This window comes from Triticum aestivum, chromosome 4A, assembly GCF_018294505.1.
Source record: "Triticum aestivum cultivar Chinese Spring chromosome 4A, IWGSC CS RefSeq v2.1, whole genome shotgun sequence".
Classification (NCBI taxonomy): domain Eukaryota; kingdom Viridiplantae; phylum Streptophyta; class Magnoliopsida; order Poales; family Poaceae; genus Triticum; species Triticum aestivum.
Window position 1 is genome coordinate 159953891 of NC_057803.1, and position 16319 is coordinate 159970209.

At 47.4% G+C, this 16319-nt stretch overlaps 1 protein-coding gene across 3 annotated transcripts; it reads left to right on the forward strand.

Annotated features, from left to right (window-relative positions):
- Nucleotides 1-1898: 1898 nt before the first annotated feature.
- Nucleotides 1899-14339, forward strand: LOC123085700 (light-mediated development protein DET1). Of its 3 annotated transcripts, XR_006439854.1 has the most exons (12): nucleotides 1899-2145; nucleotides 4009-4433; nucleotides 4549-4777; nucleotides 6915-7010; nucleotides 7354-7422; nucleotides 7827-7883; nucleotides 7972-8052; nucleotides 8137-8301; nucleotides 9101-9196; nucleotides 10070-10260; nucleotides 10757-10856; nucleotides 13944-14112. XR_006439854.1 is itself a non-coding variant. In XM_044507383.1 (11 exons), exons 1-11 carry the CDS (start codon nucleotides 1900-1902, stop codon nucleotides 14075-14077), a joined length of 1698 nt encoding a protein of 565 aa, XP_044363318.1. In that variant the 5' UTR covers nucleotide 1899; the 3' UTR covers nucleotides 14078-14339. The 3 variants fall into 3 exon arrangements, 2 of the variants coding, with proteins under 2 accessions (XP_044363318.1, XP_044363319.1); XM_044507383.1 differs by lacking the exon at nucleotides 10070-10260 and having other exon boundaries at nucleotides 13944-14339; XM_044507384.1 differs by lacking the exons at nucleotides 10070-10260; nucleotides 10757-10856 and having other exon boundaries at nucleotides 13944-14339.
- The last annotated feature ends 1980 nt before the right edge of the window (nucleotides 14340-16319 follow it).

Below are 16319 nucleotides of genomic sequence, written 5' to 3' on the forward strand. Positions count from 1 at the left end.
TCATCACGTTACTTTAAATGAATATTGTTGGGTTTAATGATGTTACTTAATTGGGATTGAGAATGCTGTCAACCATTCTCAATGTTCAACAACCACCATGATAGTTAATTAAAATGTATTCCTTTGCAGTAGGGAAAAATTGGCTTTTCGCAAAAACTTATAACCATAGAGCTTTTCCACCAGCCAAATATGCATGTAGTGATAGCCATTATTCATCATTCTCTATGGTGTGAATTTGCCAGTACATTCAATGTACTGACCCTTTGTGGCTGCAACGTCTCATGTTGCAGGATTATCTTACGACGAGTAAGTGATACGTTAGGGTTACGATTTCTACACTCAACTTTGCCGTTGGTGTTGATGGGAATCCACAACCTTGTTACTTCCGCTATTTTGGATTTGAGGTAATAGTATTTACGTTACTTTTACATGTGATTTACCTCTGTTATAAATTCTCGAGTACTGTGTGTGTCAGCATACCGATCGAGGGATGACACTTAAGCATAGAGACTTGACCCATTCAGGTCGGGTCGCTACAGGCCAACACCCACCACCACCGGATGCCACATCTCATTGACCACGCCGCCCACACGGCCATGGCCACCGGGCAGCACCTAACCACGGGCTCTGCCCAAGAGCACCGCGGAGCCACCACCAGGGCCGCCGCCCTGCATCCAAGACTTGGACACCACCTCACCCGAGACCCATCGCTACCCCAATCAAAGATACGAGCGGAAAGGAACCGCCTTTCGCACCCCTAGGATGCCCCCAACGCCGAAAACCAAAGGTCGTCCAAAATTGGCCTCCATCGACCCGACCTGCTGCTGGGCGCGAGATGAGCACGGTCCTGCTGTCGGGCGTGAGACGAGCATGATCCTGCCGCTGGGCGTGAGCCGAGGTCGGTCCTGCTGTCGGGCGCGAGACAAGGTCGGTCCTACTGCTGGGCGCGATACAAGCGATGGACCGTAGTCGGGGGAGGGCCGAACCTTCGACGAAGGTAGCAACCAGACGACGAGGAGAGGGCCGAAGGTCGAAACAGGCCGCCTACAAACAAGCTGATGCCGGAAAGCCAGCCGCCGCCCCAGTTAACCCGCCGAGCTGCCGTGGAGCCGGCACGGCGAAGCCACCTCGCCGCCGCCGCCTACAGCCGGGACCGCAGCCACGCCGGGCCGGGCCCCAAACCCGCGCCGCCAGCCGGAAAAAGGCGAAATCCGTCCGACACGCATCATCACCACCGCCACCATGCCGACGACAACGAGCGCATCAGTCCCCGCGTGCCGCCGGCAGGCTCTTGCCGCCGCAGCCCGCCCTTGCTGAACACAGCCCGCGCCCCCTGCTGGCGTCAAGTCCAGACCAGGTCTGGCCAGACCTGACCGGAGGACCGCAAGGGCGCCACCACCAGGGGAGCCGGGCAGAGAAGGCCCAGACCCCGCCTCCACGGGCGCCGGGACCAAGCCCAGCCACCGCCGGAAGCAGAGCCGCGAGCCCTCGCGTCAGATACGAACCACCCCAACCATGAGGACCCGCACGCCGCCCCCAACGTCCACAACCCCTTCGCAGGGCCGCCGGCAGCCCACGCCTCTGCCGCCAGCTGCTGCCACCACGCCGCCACGCCCCGTGCCCACGCCGCGCCGCCGGCCACTTCCGACGGCCCGCGCCACCAAGAACCGAGCAAGGGAAGGAAAACGTCCGGCCGCCGCCGATGCTGGCCGGGCTTTGGCCATCAGCTTGCTGTGGCGGCGGCAACGAGAGAAGAAGGGGAAGGAGGGCCCTGGGCCGGCGGCTAGGGTCCCCGCCCCCCCCCCCCCCCCCCCCCCCCCCCCCCCGCTCGCGGGAGGGGGGAGTCTCGCTTAAAATAATGAGCTCTCAACCTCACATCCACACCACAAGCATAGGGAAATGCCCACACCACAAGCAAAAATCCCCTTTCCCAGACCCAGTTCCCACCCTCTCACATCCACACCAGCGGCAAATAGTAGTAATCCCCGCCGCCCAACCCCCACCCTCTCCGGCGCGTGCGCTTCCGATGCTTCCGCGCCGGCGTCGGCCACGGGTGGTGCAGTGATGGTGGGCTTCTTCCGCAGCGGCAACCTTGCCTCAAGGGTGTTCGACCGGCAGTTTCTCTCTCCGCGCCCCGGCGCAACCGTACGCTTCTTCCTCCTTCCTCCCGCCCCGCTAACCCTCAGAATTGGTGATAGGGGTAGTGCCCTTGCGACTGTGGGCACGCGGAGGGCGGCCGAATGCGGCTGCTTTCCTTGCGTTAGGGCGGGCAGAGGGTGGTGTCGCTGTGGTTGCCGATTTCTTCTTTTACGAGAAAAACTTTTGATCTATTCATCAACTGTCAAGGTAGTACAAAGAACACTAGAAGTAAAAAGTATATCCAGGTCTGTAGACCATCTAGCGATGACTACAAGCACTGGAGCGAGATGAAGAGGCACCGCCGTCATCGCCCCTCCCTCATCGGAGCAGGGCAAACCTTGTTGTAGTAGACAGTCAGGAAGTCGTCGTGCTAAGTTCCCATAAGACCACCGCACCAGAACAACAACCACCACCGATGAAGAGAAACGTAGATCGGAAAGATAACCTATAGACACACGAAGACATGATCCACCTGAATCCACCAAAGACAAACGCCGACCGAATCCCGCGAGATCCGCTCGAGACAAACCTTCACACGCCCTCCAACGATGCTAGAAACACCACAGGGACGGAGACTAGGTGGGGAGAACCTTATTCCATCTTCAAAGAGCCGCCGCCGCCTCGCCTCTCTGAGCAGGACACAAACCCAAACAAAACTCAGAAAAAACATGAAAACGGACCCCTCCCCCCCGCCCGCCAGCAAGGGCCGGGATCCACCGCACCTCCATTGCCCTAAGACCACAAGAGACGAGGTAGACCGACGGCGGCATCGGCGGGAGGCACGAGAAACCCTAGCCAAAGCCGCTGTGGTTGCCGTTGCTACACGTGCTTAGCCTTTGGCCTCTGGAGGGTTTGTGGGTGGGGTGAGGCCCCATTTTTGGGGTTCTACTGTTGACTATGGTACTCCTGTCTGTGTTGTAGTATGGAAACTGTGGCTAAGATATTTGCCAGAGATATCTAGAGTCTAGAGCTAATGACACCCCTGGTATTAAGCCATTTTGATGCCACACAGTGGGATACATAGAAAAATATTAATGCGACAATGTCATGCTTTGTGAATAAGTATTAGCTCATAAGCAGTGAAATGTCACGAAAAAAATAAGAGGTCAAATGTAGTAGGCAATGCTCCAAGTGAACTGACAACTTTCCACCTATCACCTTAACAAGTTTAGGGTAATCTGTACAACAGGGGCGGTGCATGATTATCTTATCCCTATGACTTAGAGTCTTAGACAATTATCTATGTCAAGTAATTTAGTTAACTAGTTTATGGTTCGGAAAGCAAAACAATGGTGTAGGATGTCAAGCTTGAAACTGGGTTTGAGGAATAATGCAACAAAATCCTTGGACTGCTGAATTGAGAGTATTTTTTTGGGAGAGTTGTTATGTAGTGCAGTACACCTATCAAGCATGAACAGATAAGTGAACAATTGCCTAATGTGTGAACTGAAAATAAAAATACATGTAATATGGATGAATTTGTTATTGCATGTGTCCATAATCTAGGATAGATCAAACATGCACAAAATCTACAGACTTGATGTTGTGACAATACTAACTTTTAGATAAAGATATTCGTTACCCAAGATGGGGAGTGTAACTGTCAAAAGTTAAAGTTCAAGAATGTAGGCTCATATCTTTCTATTAGGTAGACATAATTCACACTTGTTGCTGTATATTGTTGATGACCAATGTGTGTTGTCTTCCTGTAATTATTGGAACTCACATGCTTTGGTGTTCTAGCATGCTCTTCATATTGAGTCTTGGTTGTGAACTTGTGATGGGAGCAAATTTCTGCAACCTTTTTATTTTGCAACTTAAGAAGATCTAACTGGTCTTTCTTCTCCTTCCCTTTTCCATTGTTGACAGGTTAATACTGTCAGACAATTCTATGAGAATTTGGTTCCAAGTTACACTATATACGGCATAGATTGCCCAGACTATTCGTTTCGCAAGTTCACCGATGATGGCAAGTATCTTGTGGCCTTTAGTCGAAACCACCAAGATTTGATTGTGTACCGTCCCATCTGGTTAACGTTTTCATGCCATGAAGAATGTGATTCTCATGATCTTCCGGCCAATGCAGAGAGATTTGACAGTTTCTTTAAGCAGCTCTACTCAATCTCACTTGCATCCAGCAATGAGTACATTTGTGAGGACTTTTTCCTTTACATGGAGTGCCATCAATATGGCTTATTTGCAACGTCAACTGCACGAAGTAATGAATCAAGTGTCACCGAGGGTGCAATTCACGGGGTACCATCAATTGAGAAAATAACTTTCTATCTTGTAAGGTACAGTTATCTATTTGTCCCGATTTAGGAAGAATGCAGCTTTAAACTAAAATATATTCTGTAACCATGCTTCCCTACATTTGGTGGATTAGCACATCTGTATTTGTGTTATTAGGCTAGAAGATGGTGCAATACTAGACGAGAAAGCTTTCTGCAATGATTTTATCAATTTGGCTCATAGTATTGGTGCTTACTTGTATGAGGATCTGGTTTGCATTGTCTCTCTTCGATATCAGACAATACATGTCCTACAAATCCGAGATTCAGGCAGCCTTGTTGAGGTACGGAGAATTGGTGCATTTTGCCGGGAAGATGACGAACTATTTCTTTATTCACATGGCCAGGTACATGCAAATGTTTGTATTTTTTAAGATTGCTGGGTCTGCAGTTTGTACATGGGTTGCATTCATTTTCTCATATTTGTTTCTTCCGGTTTGCGATCTACCTATCAGTTATATGATCACTTTTGGAACATGTGTACTACATACCACATGGTTTAGTGAGACATACAATTGTAGTTCATCCGGCAATATCATTATAAATCTCTGGTTTACTATCGAACTCTCTATTTTTTATTTGATATTCTTTACAAAAAAAGACTTTCACCCCGCTTTATATATAAAGCAACGATCAACAACACCGTGTAAACGCACGGCCGCGCAACACACGCACACACCCCCAAGGCAGGACACATAGGCGCTGAGCGCATCAACAACATCCCTAGCACTACAAGAGCAGCCGGGGGCTACAGCTGTGAACACGCCACCGCGAAGAAGTGAAGCCGCATATGACGAACCGTGGGCTCCAAGGCGGCGCCTTCAAGAAGGGGATGACACCGGAGCGCCGCCACCGCCCGATCCGAGGATCAGAGTTTCCTCTGGAGCAACATGACGGGCAATGAGAGCCGCAACGACGCCTTCAAGAAGGGAGCAAGCTTTGCTGCTGCCGGTCCATCCGAAGTTGGAACAGGTTTTCACTCCGGCCACCACTCACCGCCACCGAACGCCACACCCCGGTTACCACGCCGCCCACACAGCCGTGGCAACCGGGCAACACCAAGCCGCGGCTCTGCCCATGAGCACCGCGGACCCACCACCAGGGCCGCCGCCCAGGCATCCAAGACCTTGACACCACCTCACCCAAGACCTGCCGCTACCCCAACCAAAGATACGAGCGGAAAGGACCCGTCTTTCGCACCACTAGGCTGCCCCCAGTGCCAAGACAAAATGGGCCGGCCAAAACTGGCCTCCATCGACCCGTCCTGCGGCACCGGGCGCGAGACGAGCATGGTCCTGTTGCTGGGCGCGAGACGAGCTCGGTCCTGCTGCTGGGTGCGAGACAAGGTCAGTCCTGCTGCCGGGCACGAGACGAGCTCGGTCCTGCTGCCGGGTGCGAGACGAGTGATGGACCGCAGCTGGGGAGGGCCAACCAATCACGAAGATAGCGGCCGGATGCCAAGGAGATGGAACGAAGGTCCAGGAGATGGAACGAAGGTCCAACCGGGCCGCCTACAAACGAGCCGACGCCGGAAATCCAGCCGCCACCGCAGCCGACCTGTCGAGCTGCTGTGATGCCGAAGCTGCCACAAGAGGGACGAGCCGCCTCGCCGTTGCTGCCCACAGCTGGAGCAACAGCCATGCCTGGCAGGTGCCCCAATCCGCGCTGCCCGTCGGAAAATGCCAGATCCGGCCGACACGCACCACCAACCCGCGCCACCCAAGGACGCCGGCCTACCCCCGCGCCGCCACCTTGAGCCAGGAGGCCAGTTTTGGCCGGAGGCCTGCCCGCGCCCACCCACCTGAGACGGACGCAACACATCGCCCCCCAAAGACTCAGCCGGGTCTGGGTCTCTGGTCACTGCCTGCGCCGCGCCCCAGCCGCCCCGAGCCAGATCCGGCCGGACCTGGCCAGGGAACGGGTCGCACGCACCCGCCCGAGCAGACTCGCGGCCGCCACACCACGGCCAGCAGCAGCCCGCCACCGCACCAGCATACGCTGCACGTGCCATCGACCCGCGCGCCCGCCGTCGGGCCAGAGGGCCCCGCGCCAGCCCACCACCCCCGCACAAGAAGCTGTTCCGCGCCAGCCGCACCCTGAGCTAAGAGGAGCCAGTTCCCCGCCACCACCTATGCCGGGGGAGGGAGGCGAGGAGGAGAGAGGACGCTGGCGGCGCTCTAGGGTTTGCCCCCGGTCGCCCGCAGGGACGACACGGGGGGAGGAGCGGGGGAAGAAGAAGAGCAACCTTTCCCAAAAAATTAGCTTTGTGCGCTCGTTGTTTGATATTCTTTCGTTCATCTCTTCTAATTGTTGTCTGAAAATAGTCTTTGTTTTACCCACATCATTTCTATACAGCAAATAGCCTTTGGAGGCTTGAGCAAACCTTCATGTCTGCAATCTGCAATCCTTGAACAAGACTAATTGGAAATCGTCTGATATTGAACTTGTGAACTACGAAACTGATAATTGAGTTTATGCTTGCAGGCTGCACAAGGGAGTTCTTTTCTTCCTGGCATCAAGCAACGGTTGCTATCATTTATTTTCCGCAAGACATGGAATGAGGAACCTGATCAGGCTTTGGTTAGATACTTAGCTATCTTACACGCCATTCATTCATTTGCTATGTGATCTTGATCTGTGCTTTGCATTCTTACTCGCTTGGTTATTCCCAGGTTGATCTCAATATTTTGAATCCTCAAGTCAATTATGATGCTTAAAATCATCTCTATTTTTTTGCATTCACTGCTAAAATATTTGCACTCCCTGTCATTATCGTCTACAGTGAATCTTGCATCTTTTGAATTCTTAAAACAAACTTATGCTTAATTGCTTACGCCCCCTTCTTTCTTGGTCGGTGTGGTTTTTGTTGTGAAGGAAAAATGTTTTATCTCTACTTGTTTGAAATGGTAATTTTTATTTGCAGAGGGTCCAGCACCTGAAGAAGAAATTTTATTTTCACTTTCAAGACTATGTGGATCTTATCATATGGAAGGTACCTATAAATACTTTCAAGACTAGCTTAAATGAATCACAATAGCAGTAGGATTTTGCTCTGTTTTTCTTTTGCCTTGGTTCTTTCTTTCTTCTCTCTTCTCGTTATTCTTAAGTATTGGCTAGCCTAGGTTTTGTCTCCTTTCTGTTCCTGGTTTTGGCTGGTTTACTTTGTAAGTCTTATGCCTTCTCTGCAGTCTTCTAAGTGAGATTTTTTTCTCCTACTTCATCCCTTCATTTTTCTGTTAGATTAAAAATTTAAATTCTTCACTTACAGTTTTTGTTGTTCATTTTAGCTAGCTATCAGTAACCTAAGTATTTACAGGGACTATGTTGTTCACTGAACACATTGTTTTCTGCTAAAGAATTTTTGCAAGAGGTGTTTATAACATGATAGTGGAACAGGTACAGTTTTTGGATCGCCATCACCTATTTATCAAGTTTGGTAGTGTCAATGGAAGGGTAAATCTATTTTCTCCTGACATCTTACCAGTATTTTATTCGCATCTTGTCACCATCTAATTGCAGATGCTCTAATATATTTCTTTAGGTTACTCGAAGCACTGATCAAAACCTAGCATTCTTTGCTGTGTACAACATGGAGACGACCGAGATTGTGTCACTCTATCAGGTATCCATGATCATCAGAAATGCTGTTCAAGTGATTTGATATATTTTCCCTTGTGTTTGAACATAATACATAGTTTGTCAGCAGAATTCTTCGGAGGAGCTGTATTCATTGTTTGAACATTATTATGATCATTTCCATGCAAATCCTCAAAATTCTTTGCATGAGAAATTTATCTCGTCCAATCCCAATAGTGTTCATGCTCCTGATCAACTCCGCACCATTAAAAGTAAAGCAAGCAGCCCCTCACAGGTAATGTTGATAACGCAAGTCATATGAATATATGATGCATTTTTTGTAAACCATTCTATTGATCTGTTCCATTTAAATGCCTCGACAAGATGTGAGGATTTGTGCATGTCGCGGCGCTAATGGTCTCCTTATTTCCAAGGATGATGCACTGATTGTCGACTGTACTGAAATGGTTCAACGTATTCTAGTAATACTGTAATAGCATGCACAATTTCCACAATTGTTTTAGGAAAAGAGGTTTTCTTGGATATAACATACATAACATACAATATAAAAAACAGTTTTCTTGGATATTTATGTTCAGAATAAATTGCATAATACAAAGAGATTTTCTTGGATATAATGTGGAGAATTACAAATAATGTAGGGCTAAAATGAGTTGTATCCTTGCAGGTTAGCTTCCTGAGCATGCGTCAGTTCTAGTAGTACTAGAATTCCAATTTGTTTCAGGTTTCAGTGAATCAACTAAGAAAAAGCAAACTTTTTTTTAGCTTTAAGCTTATTTTCTGGTGGTTGTCATGCCTTTTCAGTTTTATATACCAACTTACATGAAGTTCCAGATGAGGTGGTATGCTTGTGAAAAATGTTAGAAATCCATACCTTTCAGATGAAAAAAACTAAAGGTGTGAAACGGTCACTTGTTGCTGATGGCTTATTTCTTGATAATAACTATACTTACTACATATTTCTCATTTGTGTACTCTTAAGGCATCTGATTTGTCAACAATTTACCTCTTTTGTTATGTAATGATGAACCTTTTGATGATTGCTAGTTTGCTACTTGTTTTCTGTTTAGCAGTTTGTGAAAAAGATGATGGCGTCATTGCCTTACACTTGCCAATCACAAAGTCCTTCACCATACTTTGATCTGTCAATTTTTCGTTATGATGAGAAGGTTTGTTCTACAGCTTGTTTGAATATATGTTATACAGTAGTTCCAGTTTGGCTAGTTTTCTGGCTTGAGTGTCATACCATAATATCCTGCAAGTGTTCATGTGCTTTTACTCGAGTCACCAACCTCTTTTTCGCTTTTGTCAAGCAATCAATATGGCTTCTGTAGAAAATTGAACATGAAGCACATGTTAATACATTATTAACTGGAATGTGTAAACATTTGATATTGTTGCGTTGGGCTTACTTTAAGTCTTTCATTGAACCAATGATTCTTCAAAACTCTGAGCAGGACATTGTATATCCTGCTATTTGTGGCATGTAATGTGTATAGCTTCTATCATCTTTGAATAAATAACAACAAAACAGAGATTAGATGTGCAGAGTTATCGCAAAAAAATAATACCCCCTCATTCCCTTATACAAGGCCATTTCATACTTTTATGTCTTAACTTTGACCACTAATTTTACCAACAAAAAGTGAGTTATATGCCATAAAAAGTATTTCATTGGATGCACATTTCAAAGAACTTTCTGATGATATATTTTTTATGACATTTAGTTCATATTTTGTTGACCAAAATTATAAGTCAACATTTGACACGAAAAACTAAGTGGCCTTGTATACAAAAATGGAGGGAGTACTGCAGAGCAGCATCTTATAAAATGTTTTTCTACTTAGAATGTTAGTATTAACATCTGACTTCCACATATTGGTTATACTTGAAAATGGAGCCGCTATGTTTTTTCTCACTTGTTATGACATTATTACTGCAAATAGATACTATGCACTGCACTGATGGTCAGAGGTCCTGTTGGCCTGGGAGATGATTGGCTGTTTGCATGTTGGTAACTTGGTGATGATTTTGCATATTAGTTGGGAGAGTGAAGATGCAGCTACATTGCCATTGAGAGGGGTGGTTGCTGGTGATCTGAGGAAAGAGAAATGTGAGAGTAGGTGCGGTTGGCATGAAGGAAAAGAGTGGTGCGGCATTAAATTTTTAGTTCTATTTAATTTGATGAGATCGGCGCTGAGAGAAGCAGTGGCAGGCGATTCAAATCGGGAAGGTGGGTCAGCAGGCTGCAATATTTCTTTTGTGGGTTCCAGCTAAGGAGAGAGTAGTGGGTGCTAAGCACTGTTGCTAAAATGCAAGCTTAGCCCCTGCATGAGGTTGGGTTGAGGTGTAAGTTTAACCCCTCCTACTTCGCAGAAGGCCTGGGTAGGCTAGATATTTCTTGGAAATTTAGTATCCCTGTTCCTATACAATGTGCGAGTTGTTTTATTGATATAGTATAACACTACACTTGTTTTCGACTAATGGCTTTTTCATTGCTGTAGTAAAGTAGTAATTTAGCTCAACGCTAACCTATGCAATATGAGGGTTTCCATCGTGATGAGGAGTAATGACAGCAGTGGTTTAGATGTGTCCAACTTGAACTTTCTAAATCATTTTTATGACATTCCATTACTTTGTTTATCTTCTCGATTTTGTCATACTCAAGTGCATGATAGTAATTTTCCCTTCATTTGATATATCGTGTACTTTCGTTTCCTTGTTTGCAGCTGTTTTCAGCAATTGATCGGCATAGGCATTGCACAGAGTATCCTATAAAATTTATATCAGTGAGGCAACCAAATGTCGTCAAATTTAAGATAAAACCAGGTAACTCTTGATCCATTGCTGTGACCAAGCATCTAGATTCTAGAACTAGGGTGTGTGGAACTATATCAATTTGAACTTGTATCCGCATGAGAAGTCAACATTGGTCAAGACTCATTTGCTCAAATTCTAGACTGGCAAACTTCGTCGCACTCATCCTCTGCAATCATGTTGTGCATGATCACACACGCTATGACCACCTCCCACAACATCTTTGGATCCCATACTTTTGCAGGTCCTCGAAGAACCGCAAAACGGGCTTGGAGCACTCCAAATGTCCTCTCCACATCCTTTCTAGCTCCTTGTCTTTTGGGCAAAGTGAGATCTTTCTCACCCCTTGGATCAGAGATGGTCTTGACGAAAGTCGCCCATGAAGGATATCTATCATCACAAAGATAATAATATAGCCCGTGTTGTAGTCATGACAATTGATGGTATAGTTGCACGGAGGAGCTTCTCCCTCACAACCTTGCAAGCAATGGAGGCCGCTGCAACAAGTTGATGTCATTGTGAGACCCAGGCATCCCAAATAAAGAGTGCCAAATCTAGAGGTCTTGTGATGCACGTGCTTCAAGAATGATGGTGGGCTTCTTACGATGGCCTTGACATTGCCTCTGTAGAGCATATGGGCAATTTGTCCATAGCCAGTGCATGGAATCCGGAAATCCGAGCATACCTGGTCACCTTCTTGCTTCTGACAGTCCCATGAGTCGTGCGGTGTCTTCGGCAGTTCATTCTCCCATGTACTTCGGTCCAAACATCTTGACCACCATAGTAGCAAATCTGACCATCACTCGAGGCATGTGCTTTTGGACATCCGGAGGTACTTGTCCCACGAATCTGCGTCCATGCCATAGGCAAGCATCCTCAATGCAGCCATGCACTTTCGGTAACCAGATAATCCAATCTTTCCAACGGCATCCTTCTTCAAGATGAAGTAGTCATCATAGGCCCGGACACCGTTGTAGAGGTGATCGAACACAGTTCAGCTCATCTGGAATTGACAACGAAAATAGGGCTCAAATAGCGCGTCGGGGACAAAGTAGTCGTCCACCAGCATCATATGCCCCCCGTGCCCTATTCCGATTCATCACTTGATGTCCCTTGATCTATCTCCACATGTTGGGCATCTTCAATAACCGCGTACATCATCGTCGTTTCATCCTTATATTCATTCTCATCTAACGAGGACGTATCTATGAACTTGGCGTAGAAGTACTCTGCGGCCGAATGCATAGTGTTTTGCTTCAAAGTAAACAATAAAAATGTCAATAAATTTGGCTATGGCATTCGGCCGAACACTTGATGGGCACCGTGTCCGCCATGAACGGCAATGTGCAGGGCATAGGGTACCTCGGCGGTAGCCGGAGCAGGGATGGAAGGGAGGCATAGGCAAAGTTGGGGATGGCGCTCGGGTAGAGCGGCAGAGGTCCGGCAAGGCCTGAACGGCGGAGTGGGTGGTTCAGTGGCGGCGTGGGTCTCAGACTACACGGATACAAACAAAGGGGAGGGACTGAGTGAGAAAAGCGGGGCTTCGGGTGGGTTTTTTGTGTGGGCCATGGGTGTCAGACGCCTGCCCTGCGGCTGTCCGGGTGCTCGCAAACCTCCCCAGCTTGCTTCCGTTTTGTGAGAATTTGGGCGTACAGACCGGTCCACGGACATTTGATGCATGGCGTTGGATGGCACAAAGTGTCCAGTCTGCGCTGGACGTTTACGGGCATTTTGATGCACGGTGTTCGAGATGCCCGTATCTCGTTAATTCAAGCAAGATAGCCTCATCTCAACCCCATAGGAGCAGCAGGAGCAGCGCCCCGGTCCTCCCCTTTGATGAGGCCCACGTGTGGATCACAGTGCTTGTCCCTCGCTGTCAGGGAGGCTAGCGGTAGCACCCCCACCTCCCATCTGCTGCCGCCAGTTTTTGAATTGGTGGAGGGAAGTTCAATGGGGAAACGTACAGGGTAGAATAAAAAAATCTGAGCGGTGGGTTCCTGTACAGAAAAAAATCTGAGCGGTGGGTCCCCAATCGGTGCTAAATGTTGGAACAAATTTGGTTTCCTTGGACCCTCCTTGCTTTTTTTTCTTAGACCCGCCTCATGCTGCTTAGACTGTTTATTTTACTATAAGCACCTTGCATTGTACAGGGTCTAACCTGACCAATGAACGGTCATGAGCTCCCACACCGTAGTGATGTAATCATGAAGGCAACATGACCACATCAGAGCAAGCCAAAACGTAAGAAATCTCACCTGACTTTAAGGGTGCAACTGGGGCGGGCCTTTCTGCTAGGCCGTTAGCCTGCCCCACAAATAAGTCTGGCTAATTCTCCCATGGGATGCGACTGGGTGGGAATCCCGCGGCACCCCAGCAGATGCGGCTGCGTGCGAGTTCGTCCGTGTCTGGGCGCCGGATCTGACTGCGGAGTGAGGTCTCCAAGAACGACGGCAACAGGACGCTGCTGTGTAGAGCAGAGAAGTACGCTCCCGGGCGATGGACGTGCGGTTCCGAGGCGCGTTGACGAAGCGGGTGTTGTCATCTTCGAGGGCAATGGACGTGTGGATTCGAAATGCTTGATGAGCTGGTTGGTGTCGAGCTTCAGCAGCTGCTGGACATTGTACTGTCCATCGGGCTTCGGCTGCTGCCAATGAAGCCGGCGACAGGGTGAGTGCGGGAAAAAGTGAAAGAGAGAGCGAGGAATAAGACAGAGATGGCATGTGGGCCCAAATGATCAGGGAGAGAAGTGAGTAATCCCGGTTGGGAACTGGGATCGCCCGTAACCTGGTGCGACAAACAGGTCTGGGGTGAACATCGGCTGGGATTGATAAAAATAGGGTGCTAATTTAAAGGATTTCGAGGTAAGGGTTCGATTCAGACTTCGGGTACAAATTCAAGGTTTATTTCAGACTTTTCTCATTACGTAATCCACCGCACCCGCCCCGCTTGCATCCTGACCTGACTTGATAATTGGAAAATATATCATCACTTTTGGGACACTGGAGGGAAATTATTTGTACATTTGCTTTTCTAAGTCTTACTTTGTTTTAGTAGCATTTCTTGAGTAACTTCACGTGCATATATCTCCCTTTTCTGCAGGGTCAGATTCTGGTGCTTCCGACAGCCGAGGAAAAAGAATCTCTTCCTTGTTTCACCCATTTTTCCCGCTTGCACTGTCGATTCAGCAGACAAATATGCAGCCAACTGTTGTCAATGTACATTTCAGGAGATAGAAAAATTCTAGTCGTTGCCTCAATTGTGTTTGGCCCAATAGAAATTTTGGTCATCTGTAGTACATGTTTTATCGGCTGATCTTACTATAGGAGAAAAAGAAGTGGTCTTTTGCTTCTTGTTCACGTGTTAATACCGAAGTAACCATTTTATAGGGTATCCGATGTTGGAAGATTAATGTTAAGAAACAAAAGGAATTTTTGTTCGATCATGCATGTGAGAATGCACAATTAAAGTAGCAAATATATGAAACAAATTTTTTTACTTGATGTATTATTTCATGCTATGCTAACTGCATCATCATGTTCAAATTTGTTCTCTGTTGGTAACAGAAAAATGTGAAAGAAAGAATTTTTCTTTCTTCATTTTTTGCTGACAATATAAACTGGATACTGGTTTCAAATTTCCAGTGTACTTGTTAGCCGTTGTGGCTCTTACTAGCGCCGAAGAAGCGCGGCCGTGAGAAAGCAATTTTCTTTTTGTTATTTCTTTTGAATTACTGTTCACGTGAATGCGTAGTGCTGGTTTACTGTTCTGTTTGTTCTGATTTATTCTGGTGTGTTGTTCGATTCAGGTACCGTATGATTTGGGTGGGTAAATGTTTTCGATTTATTCTGGTATTATTCTGTTCATTGGTTTTACTGTTCTCTGTTGAAGCAGTTTTTTTTGGATTTTTAATATTTCTTCTGGATTACTGTTCACATGAATGTATAGTGCCGTTTTACCTTTTTTTAGTTGTTTCGGTTTATTCGGGTGTAATGTTCTGGGTTAAAATTCGGTTATAGTTTTGGTTTTATCGAAAAAGGCTTTCGCCCCGTTTTATAAATAAAGCACCACCTACAATAAGGTCCACATTCACACACATAGAGTAGCAGCACGACATAAAGTACGGGGTTCTGCTGAGGGCACAACTCAACAAGCCTAGAAAAAATTAAAAAGACAAAGCGAACAGGCCGCAACAAGAGATCTAATCCAGCTCAGTGGTGGTGGCAGAGGAGGCGGTGGTGCCAAGCGAAGAGCCATCGCACGCAGATCAGCAGTGATGATGTTGATGGCGTCATGATCCTGGGGCGGCTAAGCGGCTGCCAAAGCTGCAAGTAACTAAACATTTTAAAGATCTCGTCAGTCGCACGTCGAAGAGGAACACGTTAGATCACAAGCTTATTCTGGACTGTCCACAACATCTAGGTAAGGACCCCAATCGCCAGCCACCTAATGTGGCGGCTAGAAGGGGGCAGTGAAGACAGGCTCTATAATGGGACCCCAATCCGTGATGGTGTCTAGATTGGATCTGGTGGTTCTGGACTCTGCGACAGCTGGAATTGATTTTCGTCAACTCACCTAGGGTTTTTGGAATATTGGGGTATTTATAGAGCAAAGAGGCGGTCCAGGGGGCACCCGAGCTGGGCACAACCCACCAAGGCGCGCTTGGGCCACCTGGCACGCCCTGGTGGGTTGTGCTCTCCTCGGAGCACCCCAGGCGCAGCTTTGGCCCATTAGGTGTCTTCTGGTCCATCAAAAATCTCTGTAAAGTTTTGTGGCATTTGGACTCCGTTTGGTATTGATTTTCTGTGATGTAAAAAACATGCAAAACAACAACAACTGACACTTGTCACTATGCAATAGGTTAGTACCAAAAAATGACTATAAAACATCCAATATTGATAATATAACATCATGGAACAATAAAAAATTATAGATACATTGGAGACGTATCAGTGGAGCATGTGCTTTTCGAATGTAAAGTAGGAACATTAACTAACCAATTAAACATTCTCTATTTCAGTACATGTTAGCATCATATCAAATTCATATTTGAGCAACTAAGTTTGGAATTATGAGTGGCATGTTGTTTAGCTTGATGGGTTGAGGAGCACTGCTTGCACGTATGTCTCGAAGCACCTACGATAATAGTGCTAAATATATGGGAATGTCTACATGCAAGTCACCTGACTTTCGTCATTTGGGCCAGTCAACCATTTCAGGCGGTTGGATGAAGATCCTACGTCTCCCAACTCTTCGTCTTCCTCGCCTCTTATTCTTCCCCTAAAGACCACCACACGGGTTGCCGGCCGAACCACCGGCCCCCGCCGTCCCCTAAACCGCCCACCACCTCTGATCTTCCGCCGCCCCAGGCCATCCCTCTAGCTGACCCCACCCCCTCACCCGCGTCGAGTTTTGCCTCTGGCGAGGCCCCACCATAGCCTGACGACAGCCCCCCACAACCACTGTCCCCACCCGAAA

Excerpts from the sequence above, each read along its gene's own strand:
- LOC123085700 (XM_044507383.1), top strand. The coding sequence starts at position 1,900 with ATGCCCACACCACAAGCAAAAATCCCCTTTCCCAGACCCAGTTCCCAC. Across the intron at positions 7,423-7,826 it reads TGGATCTTATCATATGGAAG|GTACAGTTTTTGGATCGCCA; the intron begins GTACCTATAAAT and ends ATAGTGGAACAG. Across the intron at positions 7,884-7,971 it reads TTGGTAGTGTCAATGGAAGG|GTTACTCGAAGCACTGATCA; the intron begins GTAAATCTATTT and ends ATATTTCTTTAG.